The 16,932-nt window shown below is 36.9% G+C and overlaps 1 protein-coding gene across 4 annotated transcripts in view; it reads left to right on the top strand.

Annotated features, from left to right (window-relative positions):
- Positions 1 to 14,382, top strand: part of RBM25 (RNA binding motif protein 25) — a 35,385-nt gene extending 21,003 nt beyond the window's left edge. For all 4 annotated transcript variants that reach the window (XM_040600386.1, XM_040600385.1, XM_040600387.1 and 1 more), the window contains 10 exons: positions 3,464 to 3,744; positions 4,698 to 4,914; positions 5,249 to 5,338; positions 6,967 to 7,040; positions 7,760 to 7,910; positions 8,263 to 8,587; positions 9,594 to 9,868; positions 10,319 to 10,417; positions 11,685 to 11,732; positions 12,812 to 14,382. In XM_040600386.1, the coding sequence (XP_040456320.1) occupies positions 3,464 to 3,744; positions 4,698 to 4,914; positions 5,249 to 5,338; positions 6,967 to 7,040; positions 7,760 to 7,910; positions 8,263 to 8,587; positions 9,594 to 9,868; positions 10,319 to 10,417; positions 11,685 to 11,732; positions 12,812 to 12,904 (1,653 nt within the window). In that variant the 3' untranslated portion in view covers positions 12,905 to 14,382. The remainder of the gene's footprint in view (positions 1 to 3,463; positions 3,745 to 4,697; positions 4,915 to 5,248; positions 5,339 to 6,966; positions 7,041 to 7,759; positions 7,911 to 8,262; positions 8,588 to 9,593; positions 9,869 to 10,318; positions 10,418 to 11,684; positions 11,733 to 12,811) is intronic.
- Positions 14,383 to 16,932: the final 2,550 nt, after the last annotated feature.

The following is a 16,932-nucleotide window of genomic DNA, read 5'->3' as shown; positions in this document are numbered from 1 at the left end:
CTACATATAGTTCTTTACAAGTCAAAAAAAAAAAGACAGCTACCACGTTAAAGTGGCCCTTGACAACTTTATGCTAAGACTTTGATTGCTACTGAGTATTTTGCAGTCTTCTCACTTTAACATGAATAAAGGCAACTTAAGTTTCTACACATACATTAAGTCAAGATATTTATAACTAAAGGCTAAACGGGGCTGCTGTATAAGACATACACTTGAGTGTGTTTCTGTAGGTAGATTTGTAACATAATCCAAGATTTTATGAAGAGTTGAAACTTGAATTAAATTTAAGTCTTATATTTTAATAGTTCTAAGTTAAGAGTGGGGGAAGATTAAAAGTAGGTCAGTGGTTACCAGACTTGCCAAACTTTAGATGCATGGAAGAACTGTAAATTCCCATAAAGCTAATCTATTCATTGACCCCCACCATTATGATAGAGATCATATGGTGACTAATGCAAGATGAAACTCACAGCTTGGAAAGTAACATGGAATAGGATGTAAGTATGAGCTTCTGTTTTTTATTATACTTATGGATGCCCCCTCAGAAAAATATGCAAAGGGGTAACTGGCTTGGAAATGTTTGTGCCCATCAAGTCCCACCTCGGGGTTCCCATTTACAGAAGTTTCCACTAATGCTAGTGCATCTGTGAATGTTTCTGTTTTGGAAAAATGATACTTGCGGATAATAAAACACAACTATGCATGTAATGTTCTTATTTTAATGTTTAGCTTCAAGTTGGTATTATTTTTTCCCCAACAAGACTGGAATGGTCCTTGGCCTAGGGAAGCATCAGCAAGCTCCTCTTCTGAGCACACACTTTTATTTCAAAACACCCCCAAATCAACATTAAAGAAAATGTTGAAGGTACAGCAAGGTGAAGTATGCCCATGTTATTCAGCTTTACCATATGCAGTCACTGGGGATGGTACTGTGTTTTCATGCAACTGTATCAATGTAAACACAAGTGACTACACATTGTTGTACGTACACATACTCAGTTTTTCTCTTGACTGAAGTTGTTGGAGATAAAAACCTGGGGAAAATTCCAGAAGAAATCATCTGGACAAGCTCAGCAGTTGAACATGAAACTGGTCAGTGGTGAAACTTCAGTAGAATTGTGTTCAATTCCAAGCCCCAAGTCATTACTGGAACTAAGATGCAAACAAGTAATAAGCTTTTTAAAAAAAACAACCAACAAAACAAACAAAAAACATGCTTCATTGTTTCAGAAGCTGTTGGGCATTTTACTGCCTTTGATCTGTATTATGGGGGGTGGGGTGGTATATTTCGGGTTTCCTAACATTAAAAATCAACTGGAAGTAGTCATTGTGTATATTGGATATGTTTAAAAGGGGCTCTTGAATCTTTAGCAGCTGGCTAGTGAGCACAGTGAACCTTTGCATGTTTTTGGTATGAGTTTATAAAACAATAACCACAGACTGTCAGGGTATCAGCATTGCAGGGGGCGTCCATTTACAGCACGGACGAGTCTGAAGAGAGCTCAAGGTAAAATTTATAATTCTTCTACCTGTTCATTTCTGTTCATTACTTCAATTTATCTGATACCGTTCCCATCCCATTACCCTTTCAGATCCTCTTATTTAGGCTGATAGAAGTCGATGAGGTCAGATTTTTTATTACAAAACAGACCAATTTATTTTTTCAATTGGATTTTAAGAAAGCGGACCTACAAAATGGATTTTAATACACCAAGACTTGTGTGTGTATATTGACACTTGTGTGAATATAGTAATAATAATAAAAAAGGAACCCACTCTCTTGAGAAATCTCACCATGAACAAAGTTTTTGAGAGTGGCAAAAAAGCAGGAGTTCAACCAAAGAAATTTCTATTGGAACATCTAAGATAACCTGTAAGTATCAACCATTTCAGTATGTAAACTTTTCTTTAAAAGTATATGAAATTTGAGGTAAGTTCAATTTTTAAAGTTGACAACCTAGTTTAACATCTGACCGTACTGAGGTTTAACACTGTAAAGCTCCTGTAAAACACAGTCCTGTAGAAATAGATTTTCAGCACAGTGTATATTGTAGAATCTAAGTTTTGTTTTTTCATATCAGTTTTCTACCAATTCCTACCATTTTTAGTCCCTTTTTCCTTTTGTGATTTCAATGTATCCAACATTGGTTTGCCTGTATTGTGCTATCAATGCAGCATATTTTCATTGGATACATTAATCACTAGTGAATTAGCTTTATTTCTGTAATCCTTTGTCGGTTCTCTGGTCCCTGTGCCTCTGGCAGAAGAACACTTACCAGGTAAGATTGCTTTTTAAAGTTGTCTTAAATGCTTTGTTTAAAAGAAAAGAAAAGAAAAAAAAAAAAACCAAACCAGAGAAAATGCTGTTTCATTGTTCCAGTTTTTAATTTCATTTCAGTGATGGTAAACGTGGAGCCAAAGGGGATAAACCTGTTTATTCTGCTCAGTATTTGTTCAAAAAAGTGGTATTCTGGCATCCATCAGGTTGAAATTTGGTATATTTGGTTGTTATTTGGTATATTTGTGAACCGTGTACTTGCTCTTCCTCCCAGAAACATAGCTTATAGGCAAGGTTAATCCAGTGTTGGCGGTCCATGTCCTAGCACAGCATCTGTAAGTTAACACATAACAATTGCTTCCAAGGATGGATTTATCTATCATTCTTTTGATGTATTTTCTATTGTCTTATAGGAATTCATAGGAACTGTTTATAATTGAAAAAAAAAGTGGCAATTTTGTGCAATTTTGTACAATTTTTAGTAAAACTGTAGCAGGTAACCCTTTAGTTTCTGTGTTTCGAAAGAGCTATTTCCAACCTTTGTTTAACTCTCTCCATCTTGCAGTGGTGGAAATTAAGGATTCCATTCTGCAGAGTCCAGTTCTTACCAATGAACTGTTAGAACTTTTTTAGGGAGGGAAAAGGGGAAAAGTTGCAGCTCTCTTCACTGTTTAACCACATGCACCATGTGTAAGTGGATAAATTTCTTTACCCAAGTTTTCATATAGGACAGTTTTGGTCTGCCAAGACTTTTTGGGAAACTCACTGTCCCTGTAAGCATTGCACTGAAATGTATTTTCCTAGTTGAACATAATTAATTTTATCAGCCAGAAGTTTGCTTGTACCCAAGTGACTTACAGGACCAATGGAATTTGTGGCCCACCTGAATCATGACTGTGTATGCGCAATTTAGTCAGCTTATAATACGAGGCCAGCCCTGCTCTGCTAAGGTTGGAGATTGCTGGTCTGTGTAGATCTATGCTTTTGCACGAAACTTAGTCTTGTGATTGCTGCATTTTGATTTCATACTTATGAGTTCCAAAAAATACCCACCAAACCCTATTTAATGTTTTAAAATCAGTGGCGGTTTTGGTATTTCCATTACCAGCCTTCTGTGTTGCGCCGGGAATATCCAGTTCCTATAACTACAAAATTAACTATGAAAGTTCTCTTGTTGGTTTTTAGAAACTGGAGGAGGAAAAAGGCAAAAAGGAGAAAGAAAGACAGGAAATTGAAAAAGAACGCAGAGAAAGAGAAAGGGAACGGGAGCGTGAACGAGAAAGGAGGGAGCGTGAAAGAGAGAGGGAGCGTGAACGAGAGAAGGAGAAGGAACGGGAGCGTGAACGAGAGCGAGATAGGGATCGTGACCGAACTAAAGACCGAGACAGAGATCGTGAACGAGACAGAGATCGTGACAGAGATCGCGAAAGGAGTTCAGATCGCAACAAAGATCGGAGCAGGTCAAGGTAAATGCACTTGAGTTGCTATTTATTTCGGTTTTTCCTAGTGCTGTTTACGAAGTGTGTGTAGTTCCAGCAGATCAGCTGCTATTCGGAAGAGAATGGTTCTTTTGGAAGATCAGAGTAAAAACAGGAAAACAAAATTTTAGAAAATATTGTACTTAGCACAGACTGGAAGAATACTTGATTCCTTCCACAGCACATGAATATAAGGACTGTAATATGCAGTAAGCAACCACCCAACTATGACTTAAGCATACTGGTTTAATCTCAGATGTCTTTATTTTTTTTCATGGGTAGCTTTACTCCTACTTGAGGTTCTTTTATGTCTGCAATGTCTCAGCTTGAGTAGGTTTTACCTTTTCCTTTCTTATGTAGGTGGTTTTTTTGGTTAGTTTTTTTCTTTTCTATTTATTTGGTTTTGTTTTGGTGTTTTTTTTAAAATAAAAGGAAGGGGATTCCGCTTTCAGTCTTAAACTTTGCCTAATCATGTCAGGTTTTAGATGCTGCTTTTTCCTTCTCCCTTATAGAAAAAGTAGCTATTTTGCTTAAAAGCATCTTGTCAGTAGGGTTCAAGTTGTTTGTAAGCCATGTAAACATGAAAGATTTATTAGGCATAGCCTTTATTTGTGGGGTTTTCAGCTGTCACTTACTTATTGAGAACTACTAGCATAGTCTGGCAAGAATTGCCATGCACTCATGCTTAGTTTCTGTATCACTATTTAATGGTTAGTGCTCAAACTACTACTTTTAGTAAACGGGGTTTTGTATATATTAAAAGTACTGATTTATGCCCACTGTTATATCAGCTAATAATCTTGTACAATTGCAGAAGTAGAATAATAACTTGCAAGATGCTATAAAGAGTGCATTATGATGTCAAGTTAAATCATTTGATTGAGTGGTGAGGAGGGCTCTGTATGTAACTTTGGACATTTTCCTTATTTTCCTTCCTTCAGAGAAAAAAGCAGAGACAGGGAAAGAGAGCGGGAACGGGAAAGAGAACGCGAGCGGGAACGGGAGAGAGAACGCGAGCGGGAACGGGAAAGAGAACGCGAGCGGGAACGAGAACGGGAGAAGGATAAGAAGAGAGACCGAGAAGAAGATGAAGAAGATGCATATGAACGCCGAAAACTAGAGAGGAAACTGCGGGAAAAAGAAGCTGCGTATCAAGAGGTAGGTTGGGATTTTTAAGGTTCCTTAAGGAGAAAAAAATTGTTTCTGAGGTATGATGAGTCTTCTACTACAAAATATGTCATTCTGTCTCCCTCTCTTTTTTCTAAATACATTTTTAGTCCTTTGGCTACGTGAATTGGGGCAGAACATATAAGTCACTGTCAGAACAATTTTGGACTACTTATTCCAGCATTTCAAAGTAGAAGTAAATACTTTGCTTAATTTTAATTTAATGAATGTAATGAAACCAACAATAATACAAACTAACTTCAAAGTAGTACCACTGTTCTTAATGTTTTTGAGATTGTAGCATGTGTTTTTTCTTCTGTTGTAGCGTCTTAAAAACTGGGAAATAAGAGAACGGAAGAAAAGCCGAGAATATGAAAAAGAGGCTGAAAGGGAGGAAGAAAGAAGAAGGGAAATGGTAAGGCTTGTAGTTTTACGTGTAGTTTCCCCCTCCCATTTAGAATGGAACATTCTGCTGTTATCTTTATGGATAGTGATACAGCTCTTGTTTTTTATAAATGCCATATATGTTTTTATATATATATATATATAAAAAGTTAATAGACTTGAAACAGAAAACTTCTGGTGAATGGGAGTACTATTGATAGTCTGGGAAACAAAGGCTAGTGGCTTGGTCTTGTGAAGGCAAAAGAATGAGAAGCAGGCAGCTGCAAAATACTGTGGTTTGATTATCAGTTTTGTAGCAAAACCCACTATGTCATGCACCAGTCTTTTTACTTCCAACCTGAGCATGTGCCTGAATCTCCTGTACTATATGATAATAATGTTGTGTATCTAAGCACTTTGTAAATGTCTGTCTTTAGTTCATTAGTTGTGAAATTATCACACTTAGCAATGTAACACATGTAAGTTTTGTTTAAAAATACACTTTTGAAGATAGGTACCTCTGTAATCTCATAGTTTTATACTAAAGCATAAAGAAGTTAATTTGAATTATGGTGGTGCTATTTCACTTCATAGTTCTCCCAGAGAGTAGACATGAGTTAATTCTAAGTAGGAGGTAGATTGGTAATTGCTTCAAAACAAAATGTGCAAAGAGACAAAGGAAAGAAAAAAGGCCTAAGTAGAAAGTTAGAAACACATTATTTTATATGAAATTATATTTTTCCCCTAAATGATGGGGGGGGGGGGGGGGAGCAGGGAATGCATGAGAAGGACTCAAGGATGTGTTTTATTCATGATCCCCCTGGATGCTGGCTATGGATGGCAGTTACAGAGAGCAGCATTAAATTTTATGCTCAATTAACAAAATAATAATTTATTTCTCAGTGTCATTAGCATAGAAATTACTGTTGGTTTAAAGATACTGCTTAGATACAGGTTAGAATGTCTAGCTTATATTCTCCTTAAAAAAACTGCTTTGCTTTTGTTTTGGGGGGGGGGGGGGGTGTTGTTTTATCAGAGGGGATGAAAAAAGCATCTCCTCTCTGTCCCCCTTGCCTTCTTCAGTTTTAGGCTTGTGCATTAATACAGAGCCACATGGTTTGGATTAGTAACACAACAGGAGTGTGCTTATCCTAGAAGTAGCCACTAGATTTTTTTTCTGTGCATAACGAAATCTTTTTTTAAAAAAGCACAGCTCTTGAAACAATACAGTACTGGTAACATATTAAACTGGCATATTAAAATATCCAGTATCAGAATTACAGATTTGAAGAACAGGAACTTTGATAGTTGTCTTTTGTGATCTTAAAAAAAGAAAAGTAAAGTGTGTGTGTATTTAAAAACCCTTTGAAATGCCAATAACGGAACAGTAGTCTGCAAATTAGAGACATGATCCCAGTGGACCAAATGGATGTACTGTTTGCTATTGAACATATGATAGAAAGTTGATGGAACCCTGGAAGATGATGCAATTCCAAAACCTTTCCATTTTCTGTTTGAAAAACTCTGTATTTTTAGTTTGAAGCATAATCAAGATGAAATTAACTTACTAGTAATATTGCCAAATTTTTAAACTGTTGGAAAGAAAAACAGAAATTATTTTCTGTTTCAATCAATTACTTACGTTTCAATCTCTTGTAGGCAAAAGAAGCCAAACGGTTAAAAGAATTCTTAGAAGATTATGATGATGACAGAGATGATCCAAAATACTACAGGTATGTCTTTGTATTGATTCCTAACAATAAAATCTTCATTGTTCATTTTAACACAGTTGTGGGGTTTTTGGCAGATGCTTATGGAGTTTATATTTGACTGAGTATGGGGTGATGTAAGGGTTATATAATTACCTATATTGTTGTGGTGTCGTTTAAGTGCCAGAGGGAGAATGGAAACTCCTTGCTGCTGCTTGTTAGTGCTTGGGAGTAGCTGCCCCTTCCTATCACTTAACTTGTGGGTGAGGCAGAGCAGAGGTCAGTGTAATGCCAAAATAAGGTGGTGGGGGCAGGGAGAAGGGATCAAGCATGCCTTTAAAAAATTCGCTACAAGGAAGCTGTAAATTACATGAAGAACAAGCTTGTTAACTCTGTAAAGGATGGGGAAGATTGTTCAACATGGGATTAACTAAAATTTGCGTCAAACTAACTTGGCAGAACTGGTTCTTGTCAAGTGAAAACCCATAAAATAATGCAATTCTTTTTCTAAGAAAATCGGCAGTCATGTTCTCTATGTCTTTTAATGTGGAGTGAATTCTGTATAGTAGGGTTGGGAACTGGTATCTTAGATTTTTCTGTTACAAAAAATAGAGGGCACCAGATGCTCTTAGGAATCTTATTTTCATTTAGTGGGAAATACATCTGTATTAGACTAGTTCTTGTATTATGGTACAAGGTTCTCATTGTAATGTTCTTTGAAGTAAAAAATGTATTTTTTATAGGGGTAGTGCTCTTCAGAAGAGGCTACGAGACAGGGAGAAGGAGATGGAAGCAGATGAACGGGATAGAAAGAGGGAAAAGGAAGAATTGGAAGAAATTAGGCAGCGCCTTCTGGCAGAAGGGCACCCAGATCCAGATGCAGAGCTCCAGAGGGTAAGTAGCTGTTGGTCTGACAGGAAAAAAAGAGCCCTTGGTATTCTGGTGGTATTGAGCGAAGTTGTGTAAAAGAACTGATAGTTGATATTTGCTCTGTTCACTTTTTCTTAAAAAGAAGTCCAGATAATCAGTAAGAACACTGGAAACAAAAAATAACTTTCCATATCTATGTTTGAATGGAGTTTGAAAACAAATGTGGATTAATCAGTATTTCCGATTATAATGGCAGTAGTTGCATGTATTTGCTCTTGAGTAACAGACTTCTTTAGGCAACAAAGGATCTTTAGAGTCTTTTCAAACAATGCTGTTTTTGAGAAAGCTTCTTTTTTGCTAATTGTTTCAATTGTAGATGGAGCAGGAGGCTGAGCGGCGTAGGCAGCCACAGATAAAACAAGAGCCAGAGTCTGAGGAGGAAGAGGAAGAAAAAGCAGAAAAAGAAGAAAAAAGAGAAGAGCCAGAGGAAGAGGAGGAAGAGCCTGAACAAAAGCCCTGCCTTAAACCAACTTTACGACCCATCAGTTCTGCCCCATCTGTTTCTTCTGCTAGTGGAAATGCAACCCCTAACACACCTGGTGATGAATCTCCCTGTGGCATTATTATCCCTCATGAAAATTCACCTGATCAACAGCAGCCGGAGGAGCATCGGCCCAAAATAGGACTTAGCCTCAAACTGGGCAAGTTAATGTTTTACTTTAATGTTCCATGTGGGATCAGAATGAAAGCAAGCCAAGCTGAGTAGCCACACAGTTTTCCAAATGTATTGTATGTTTTGATGTACTTATATCAAGTTGTTGTACTCAGATGCTGTGCCTGATTTCTCCTATCCAAAAGATATGTTTTATAGATCATTCTGCTTTCAAAACCTGGAGGGGAAAAAGGGAGGGAAGTTTTGGCATCCTCAAGACTTTATTTTTTTAGGAATGATCTGAGTTGGGATTAGTTACTTCTACATGCTTAAGAGATCCCTAAATAGCTCTTTTAAAACTCATTGCTACTTTTCTTTAATGTAAATAGATTTAAGCCCTAGACAGTTCTTATATTTATTCACAGAGACCCTTTTAAAATAAGGAAACTTAAAATAAGGTTATTTTTTCTTCCTCTTAGAGTAGCACATTGATGACAGTTGTGAATGGAATGTGACTGTAGAGTTCTTTAGTACTTTAGCCATTTCCTGGTGCGTTTAAAAAAATCTTATTCTGAGCAGCAGAACCAAGGATATTTGTATTTCAGAAGGTTTGTGCATTTATTACTGTTTTGATTAAATTATACTGGGGCTGCAGTTTGAGCTTACACTGTGTTAGATCTTGAATGAAGAGAGAGACTATATGGTATTAGGATAACTGATTAATGCTTTTCCTACAGCTGGATTAATTGCAGACTTTCACTTCTGTGCTCTGCCTCTGCTAAGGTTTGAACTCGTGCTATAGTCCTCCGAAAGTGAGGGTGCTGACTGGTTTCAGGGCAGAGAAAGGAGACCCTATTTTTCAAAAACCCTGAATAGACTCTGAGATCTTTACCTCTTTTGCTGTTTTTAGAATGGAGTTTGAGAGATTGATGAATGCTAGACATTCACAGACATTTCTATAGCATACAAACCGATATTCCTCAGCAAATGTGTGAAGAGCAAACTAGCTTCAGGTGCAGTTTTATGAATATATTATTCTGTCTTTTGGGTTGTAGGTGCCTGCAATAGTCCTAATCAACCCAATGCTGTAAAAAGGAAGAAGCTTGCTGTGGATAGTGTTTTCAATAAATTTGATGATGAAGACAGTGATGATGTGCCCCGGAAAAGGAAACTTGTCCCCCTGGATTATGGAGAAGAAGATAAAAGCAATATCAAAGGCAGTGTCAACACAGAAGAAAAACGCAAACATATTAAGAGTCTCATTGAGAAGATTCCCACAGCAAAACCAGAGCTCTTTGCTTATCCTCTTGACTGGTCAATTGTGGATTCAGTAAGTTGATTTCTTCTAACCATTCACCAAAAAAGCATCATTTTACCAAACAAACCTTGAAACTGAGTAGAAAAACAATGTTTCTGGGACCCCAGTGCAATGGAGCATCATCATCAAATGGAATTGATCTTGAGTACTGTATTTTTTGTCCATATGTAATACTTACTCTGAAGTATGCCTGCTTATTTTCATTAGGTCTCTGCTGAATTGTTGCTACAAATTGTCTAGCCCTTTTATGGAAGGAGGCAGGGAAAAGATCCTGTAAAAACATGTTTGAATGGCTGTCAGAAATACTTGCAGATGCCAAATTACTAAGGGTTATCTCACTGATAGGAAAACGTATCTTCTGCTAAATAGTTGTTTGGGTCTTCTGGCTGCTTATTTTGCAGTATTGTTTCAAGATAGTAAAGTTTATGGAAATCACCATTTTTGTTGGTTTTGTTTTTCCAGACGCTAATGGAACGTCGAATTAGACCATGGATCAACAAGAAAATAATAGAATATATTGGTGAAGAAGAAGCCACGCTAGTTGACTTTGTTTGTTCTAAAGTTAGTATCTTCTACTTCCTTAAGTCTGGGGTTTTCTTCCTATTTAAGCTGCAGCAATGACTGCAGTATCTGTATTTGAAAGTGGATTGTTCTTAGCCTCTCAGTAATCTAAGATATTAGTCAGCAGAGGCGGTTGGTGTACTTGGAATCAATATATACCTTAATGTTTTACAAGTTAATGCCTTAAATGCTTATGCATGGTATATACATGCCTAGATGCTCTCTGTTATGTCAGATAAACATATGGAACTAGATTGACAAGAGCAGCTGTTTGAACTGGTAAGTTTTATCATTGGATTTCAGAGTTAATATCTCATTGGCCATTAACATTTTTAACTTAAAACCAGGATATGTGTGAATTTGGGGGAAAAAAAAGCCAGTAGCCTGATTTTACATATATACATTTTTGGATGAACTAGATTAACTTCTTAAAAGCTTTTTAGATGATGTTGTGTCTTTAGTATTAAGCAACTAAAGTTTTAGAGTTAGCAGTAGAAGTCATTCTGCTATACCTTTTAGCCATTACATGACTTCTTTGAGCTAAACTCTGCATAACTTCTTCCATCAAATTACGAACTAAATTCTAATAACTTATCTTTTTAAATCTGTCATAACAATTCTATGGGTTTTCAGCTGTCATGATACTTCTATTCAGAGTGGCTTGTCTCAGTTTTTCTTTTAGGGCTGCTGTATGAGAGGCAAAGCAATAGTTTTGTGGCATAGGTGGTTACTAGAAAGTGAGAAGCAAAAGTTGAGTATTTGCCAAGCTTAAATTTCATACAGGTGTGTGAATGTGTATATGTACACACCATTTTCTGGTATTGAAAGATAACTTATTGGTTCTGAAAAACAATTTGAAATATTTAACAGGCAGGTGGAAAATTCAATTGTGAGGAGTGGTACGGGGAGAGTTTTGCCTTTGTCTTCCATTCGGAATTCCTTGTTGAAGGAAGGGGAGCTTATTCTTACGTTAAGAGAGTTTAATTGGAGATGCAAGAGCAGTCAGAAAATACAGGACCTGTTGAATCCCTGAAGCTTCCTGGAACTTGTCCCTCAGTAACTAGCCATAAACCAGCACTTGCTATCATGGAATCTGATGTAGTTTTATTAGCCAGGACAAAAATTAGTATTACTGGGAACTAATGAATATCAAATACTTTTTGCATGTGTGAAGTATTCAGAATCTTTGAGAAGTAACTTTTTTGTCCAAAGATGTTAATATGGTTTACTTTTAAGTTTTCAGTCTAAACCCAGTTGTTTCTTTCAGGTTATGGCTCACAGTTCGCCACAGAGCATACTGGATGATGTTGCCATGGTAGGTGGAAATGTGTAACCTTTTCATTATACTGAAGCTAATAGTCAATTGTGTGTAATAGTAGGAATCCGTAACAAATACTTGCTTTTCATGGAACATGCATAGAAAACTTGGATTAAGTGTGAAAGCTTTTTTGATTAAACAGATCATGCTAGCACAGGCATGAATTTGCAGTTACAGCAGCTAGGTAGAAATTACTGATCCCTGTTCAGAATTTCTCAGTATTCAGAAATGTGGAACAAAGATTCTGTCCCTAACAGTAGAGGTAAGAATTAACAATAACAACTGTATCAGAAATACAGTCTTTATTCCTTCTCATTCTTGTAAGTAGATTTTTTTTTATTATTAGTGGTTTAGTGGGTTTATTCCTAGTTAAAGAGCAAAAGGTGATTTTTTCTCTAGAAGAGTGAAAGCACTTTTTTGCCTGGTGTTGGGAGTAGAGAAACTTTATGAAATAATGCTACTCTTTCACCATGTTTTCATACACTGAAAGGTGAATAAAACCTAATTGTTCACTCCCTTCCGGTAAGGAAACTTGGAGGCAAAGTGGGAGCCAGATTCATAGTAGAAGCTAGTAGGTGACCTGGGGAACTTCCTGAGTGAGAGATGTTGTGCATGCTAATTAAATTTGCATGGATTCAAGAAAAGCCTGGGTAGTAGGTTCAAGGAAGAGAAATTCGTTGAGAGATGACTTAATAAATATCCAAGGCAGTTCCAAGCTGAAAATAAGCAGAGACTAGGAAAGAATTAAGGGAAAATGCAACATGTATATGTCCTGTTCTTCCTTTTTTCCCCAAGTCTGCCATTTCTCTGCCTCTTCCCAAGCCACTTCTGGAGATGAGGATATTGATACTTTTAGTGCTCAACAGCTACATTGTACAAGGATGTAATTAGAGCCTGGTCGAGTCAGGTGGTAAATGCAAAACACCAGTTCACTCAAGTTTTATCCAGTGCCTCCCTCAAGGGCTTAACTTGGATTACACTTCCTCCACTTTGTAGTTCTGATGTGTCTAGAGTTACTCTGTGTAACTGGAATGCCTAACCTAAAAAATAATCTATAAAATATGTGTTTCCTACAGGTACTAGATGAAGAAGCTGAAGTTTTCATAGTCAAAATGTGGAGGTTGTTGATATACGAGACAGAAGCAAAGAAGATTGGTCTAGTGAAATAAAGCACTCTCCTTGCTTCTAGGGTTCCATTTCAATTTTGGGCCTATTTTTTTTTTTTTCCCCATCACTCAAATAATTTGAATTTTCTCTGTTCTCAGAGACTTGAGACCTGTATTTTTTTTATGTAGAAAATGTGAAAATTTTTTTGTCCTCTGGTCTGAGGCCCCCTTTACCCTTCTCAGTTAGTTATCAGAATCCTGCGTTGGTTCTCTTTATAATTCACAAGGTACAATTACCGGTATGTTTTATAAGCTGCAGCTACTGTACATGCTCTCTGGTAATTTTGTTCTGTTACTCTGATTCTTGTAAATATTAAGGAGAAAAAAAAAAAAGCCCCTATTTTGCAAAACATTTGCACTTAATGTGGAACTATATCAATTACAGATGAAGACAAATAATTCTACTGCAAATTTTAGTGCTTTTTTCTTTTTTGCATATTCTCCCTCTTATTTAATGAATGATCAGAATACAGTTTAAAAATAAGTGGCTTGAGCTGCTTTCACAGAACAGGTCTGTGTGTTCACTTGGTCCCCTCATCTGACTCTGGAAAAGGAGTTCCCTCAGCCTTTTCATTCTCATGTGAACCAGCAGTAGTCTTGGTACTTTGTTCCCCATTTAGAATTACTAATGAAGCTGGGAAATCAATCACGTGCAGATGCTCTGCTTGTTTCCTAGAAAGTGCAAATTGCAGGAAGTTTTTTATTCTTTGCTCAGTTAAAACAAGAACAGGACTTCAACAAGTGTTATTTAAGGATATTTTTTTTTTTTAAACCTAGGATATCTTCTCAGTTTCATAAGTAGCCCTTCCCTATTATCCCTTCTGTCCAGAAAGTATTCAGATGGATTTTTTGTTTTAAAGAAATTTTTTAAACCATTTTTTTAGTATTTAAAAAAAAATAAAAATAAACTGTTTGGATGTAACTCGACCATAGCAGTTGACAAAAACTAAACCGTAAGTTTTCAAACAAGGCTGAAGTCTTGTTTTTATCCATACTGTTAAACTAGCTTTGACTTCTGTTTTCTACTGTAAGCAGTCTGTTGTCCACAAAAAGAGGGTGTTATTTTCCTGCCTTGTTTGTATGGGTTTTTATAAATAGGCTGATACGGTATAAATGCTGAGATGTACTGTAAACTGCATTTTTTATCTCATACCTGGGTAAGAAGACAAATCAAAAATGTGCTACAAGCTGTCTTGATTGCAGGAGGACTGTGTTCCAGGGAGCAAACTGTCTCAAAAACATTTTTAATTTTTAAACACAGCTCTTAATAGCAAACAAATTAAGTAAAGGTGTTCCAGTATCTCTATATTGTATTTAACTGAAGGATACAGGCTGACCTGTTCAGAAAACATAACTGTGACCTCGAGTTACTAGTTCTTTGTATCTGGAGAGGACGCTTGAAAACACTGTTCTTAACAAATGGGATCCTGTAAAGGTTCCACCATGTAAATATTTCAGATATTAAAAATGTATATATTTGATTTAAGGGCTGACATTCTTTTGGAGTCTTGTGGAGCATGCAATTGTATTTAACACTGCTTTCTGAATCAGCAAGTGTTCCCAAATAGGGGGGTGGGTTTTTTTTTTTAAAACTATCTCCTGCTTTGTCAGGTGACTGGAAGCCTGCGAATTCAGATGTGACCCCTGAACGGATGCAGATATGTTCTTTCTCATCCCTGTAATACTATACACAACAAAATGTGCTTTTTTAACTTGAAGTGTAATGCTCAGATGTTACTTTTATGATGTGCTTGAGTTTCCGTGAGAATGTTTTGGTTTACATACATACATGCTGCAACCTTCCTCTTTTTTTTTTTTTTTTTCTTTCTGCAGCTTGATGTTACCCTAAGAATGTTACGTAAGAAATTACTTCCCCATTGTCCCCGTAGTCTTGCATTAGCATTTACAAAAAAATCTCCAAATTCCAAATAAATTCAAAAATTGCCCTTTGTAGTAAGTACAGAGAAGAGGGAGAGTGAACTTCATGAGTGCTTTTTGTCTTGCCAATACAGCATTCTGTCTCCATCATTAGTAGTAGTTAAACAAGCCAAACATGACAGATGCATTGTAATGCCACTGTGTGACAGATTGCATAATGTCCTTGTTGAGATTCTTCAGTGAAAGCTCAAGTTGTGAAACTTCAGCTTATTTTCTTCTGCTCTAAAGCCATCTATTCATCTATTATATTATCTATGCATTGGATGTAAGCTCGTACTCTTCCTTTCCCAAGAAGACTGAAGGCATCTGGGTGAGGAAGACATCTAAAATTTAAGCTGGAGTGTTAAATATCCAGGTACATAAGTATTTAGAAGTAGTTGTGATGCTAAAAAAATTAATTTTGTGGAAGTTGAGGTTTTCTTCAGTAGTAAATGGAGAAAGGGATGTTCATTATAGCATTTCTGGCTTTGCTTATGCAAGCAAGCAAAGTAATTCAATGAATTTTCCTCTGTCAGAATGCAAAATATTGCTTTATAAAGTCACTTCTAGTATTTACATCTTACTCAAATCAGTGTTATTACTTCTCAGCGGTAACTGTATTTTGTGTCCGTGATGCTCAGGGGTGGAACACAAATTATGTACTGCCAAGACGTTCTTAATATAGAAAGTTAACTTTTTCTTTCAACATGCAGTAACAATTATTTCAAGACAAACTTGGGAAATTTGGGGTAGAAAAAGCCTTCTTTTCCAATATTACAGCACTTTACTGTCTGAATATACAACATAGTACACACTGTGTGTTATGGTGCACAGATTAAGAGTATACTGAGAATGCGATCCATTTGCAAATTACGTATGTTGCCACTGGGTGTTCAGTGCAGCATGCCATGGTATGATCCATTCTGTGATGGAAAAGTACTTCGAAAGTTACATATAGTGCATAGAGGGTAAAAAAAATAATACGTATTTATACAACAGAACTGGATATACTAGTCATTGACCTGGACTTCACTGTAGAACAAGTCTTTACGCCTTAACCTAACACGTGCCCTTGGTCTCCTGATAATCATTCTGCGTAAGTGCTGTTCGGTGTTACTTGGCATATGAGAGTATGAAGTATCGTTGTTTTCGTTAGTATGCACTGAAGAGGGAAGCAATGAACAAGTAAGAACTGTTAGCAAGAGTGATAAATTTTTATATTACCATTAATTTGGTAAGACACCTTTCTGTTCTTAAGATACGTAACCTGTTCACATGTTGACTTGGTCTTTCTAATTTTGGGTGTTTCCTTCCTCCCTTCTCTTTAAGCAGGAGCCTGCACTAAAAATAACCGTCTAGCTGGATGACTGGCTCTAAATGTAGGCAGGGGGAAGGCCCCAAACAATAAGTTTAGCTTTTAATGAATTCAGATTTCTTATGACTAATGCTTTCCTATTACTGAGAGGGAAGCGTTAGACCTTTCGTGCTTTTACTAAATGGAGTTGCTAGGTAGCTGCTTGCAGGAGTAGTATTTTAGAAAGTGGATACTCAGACTGGAAGCTGGTGGCTTTTATAATAACATTTTTTCATATTTTATACATTTTCCTCTGTAGGAACATTGAATGTTGTACACACAGACTTACGAATTAGTGCACAGCCATGCAGTGTGAGCAGCATAAGGTATTGTTAATAGGCATTTCCTCACAGATCAAACTGGTATCAATAATATAAACAGAATAGCCTGGTACAGCTGTATGTCCATATTTGGTTTTCTGTTGGTTTTCCCCCCCCTCTGACCGTTGTATTTGGTTTATGGTTAAGCATCACTTTCGGTCCAGAAGTGGCCTCTCTTAAATGCGCTGCATGTGCGTACGACCTACTGAAACTCAGCGTTTGTGTCAAAGTGCTTGTGAAAACCCAGTCTTGTATGTGCCACTTCATTTTCCGATAGGTCTTCCCCTAGTGTAGTTGAGCAGTGGGATGCAATGCCTGTTTTAAACGTCTGGTACTGTGTGGTCTCAGAGACCTCTCTTTGTGGTTAGAATGATTACGTGGTGATAGTAGTTCCCAGGTTCGTAACCCATGTCAGTTACGCGCTTCTGAAGAGGAACAGC

Source organism: Falco naumanni, chromosome 7 (assembly GCF_017639655.2).
Source record: "Falco naumanni isolate bFalNau1 chromosome 7, bFalNau1.pat, whole genome shotgun sequence".
Classification (NCBI taxonomy): Eukaryota; Metazoa; Chordata; class Aves; order Falconiformes; family Falconidae; genus Falco; species Falco naumanni.
This window is presented reverse-complemented; position numbering and strand designations above follow the sequence as displayed.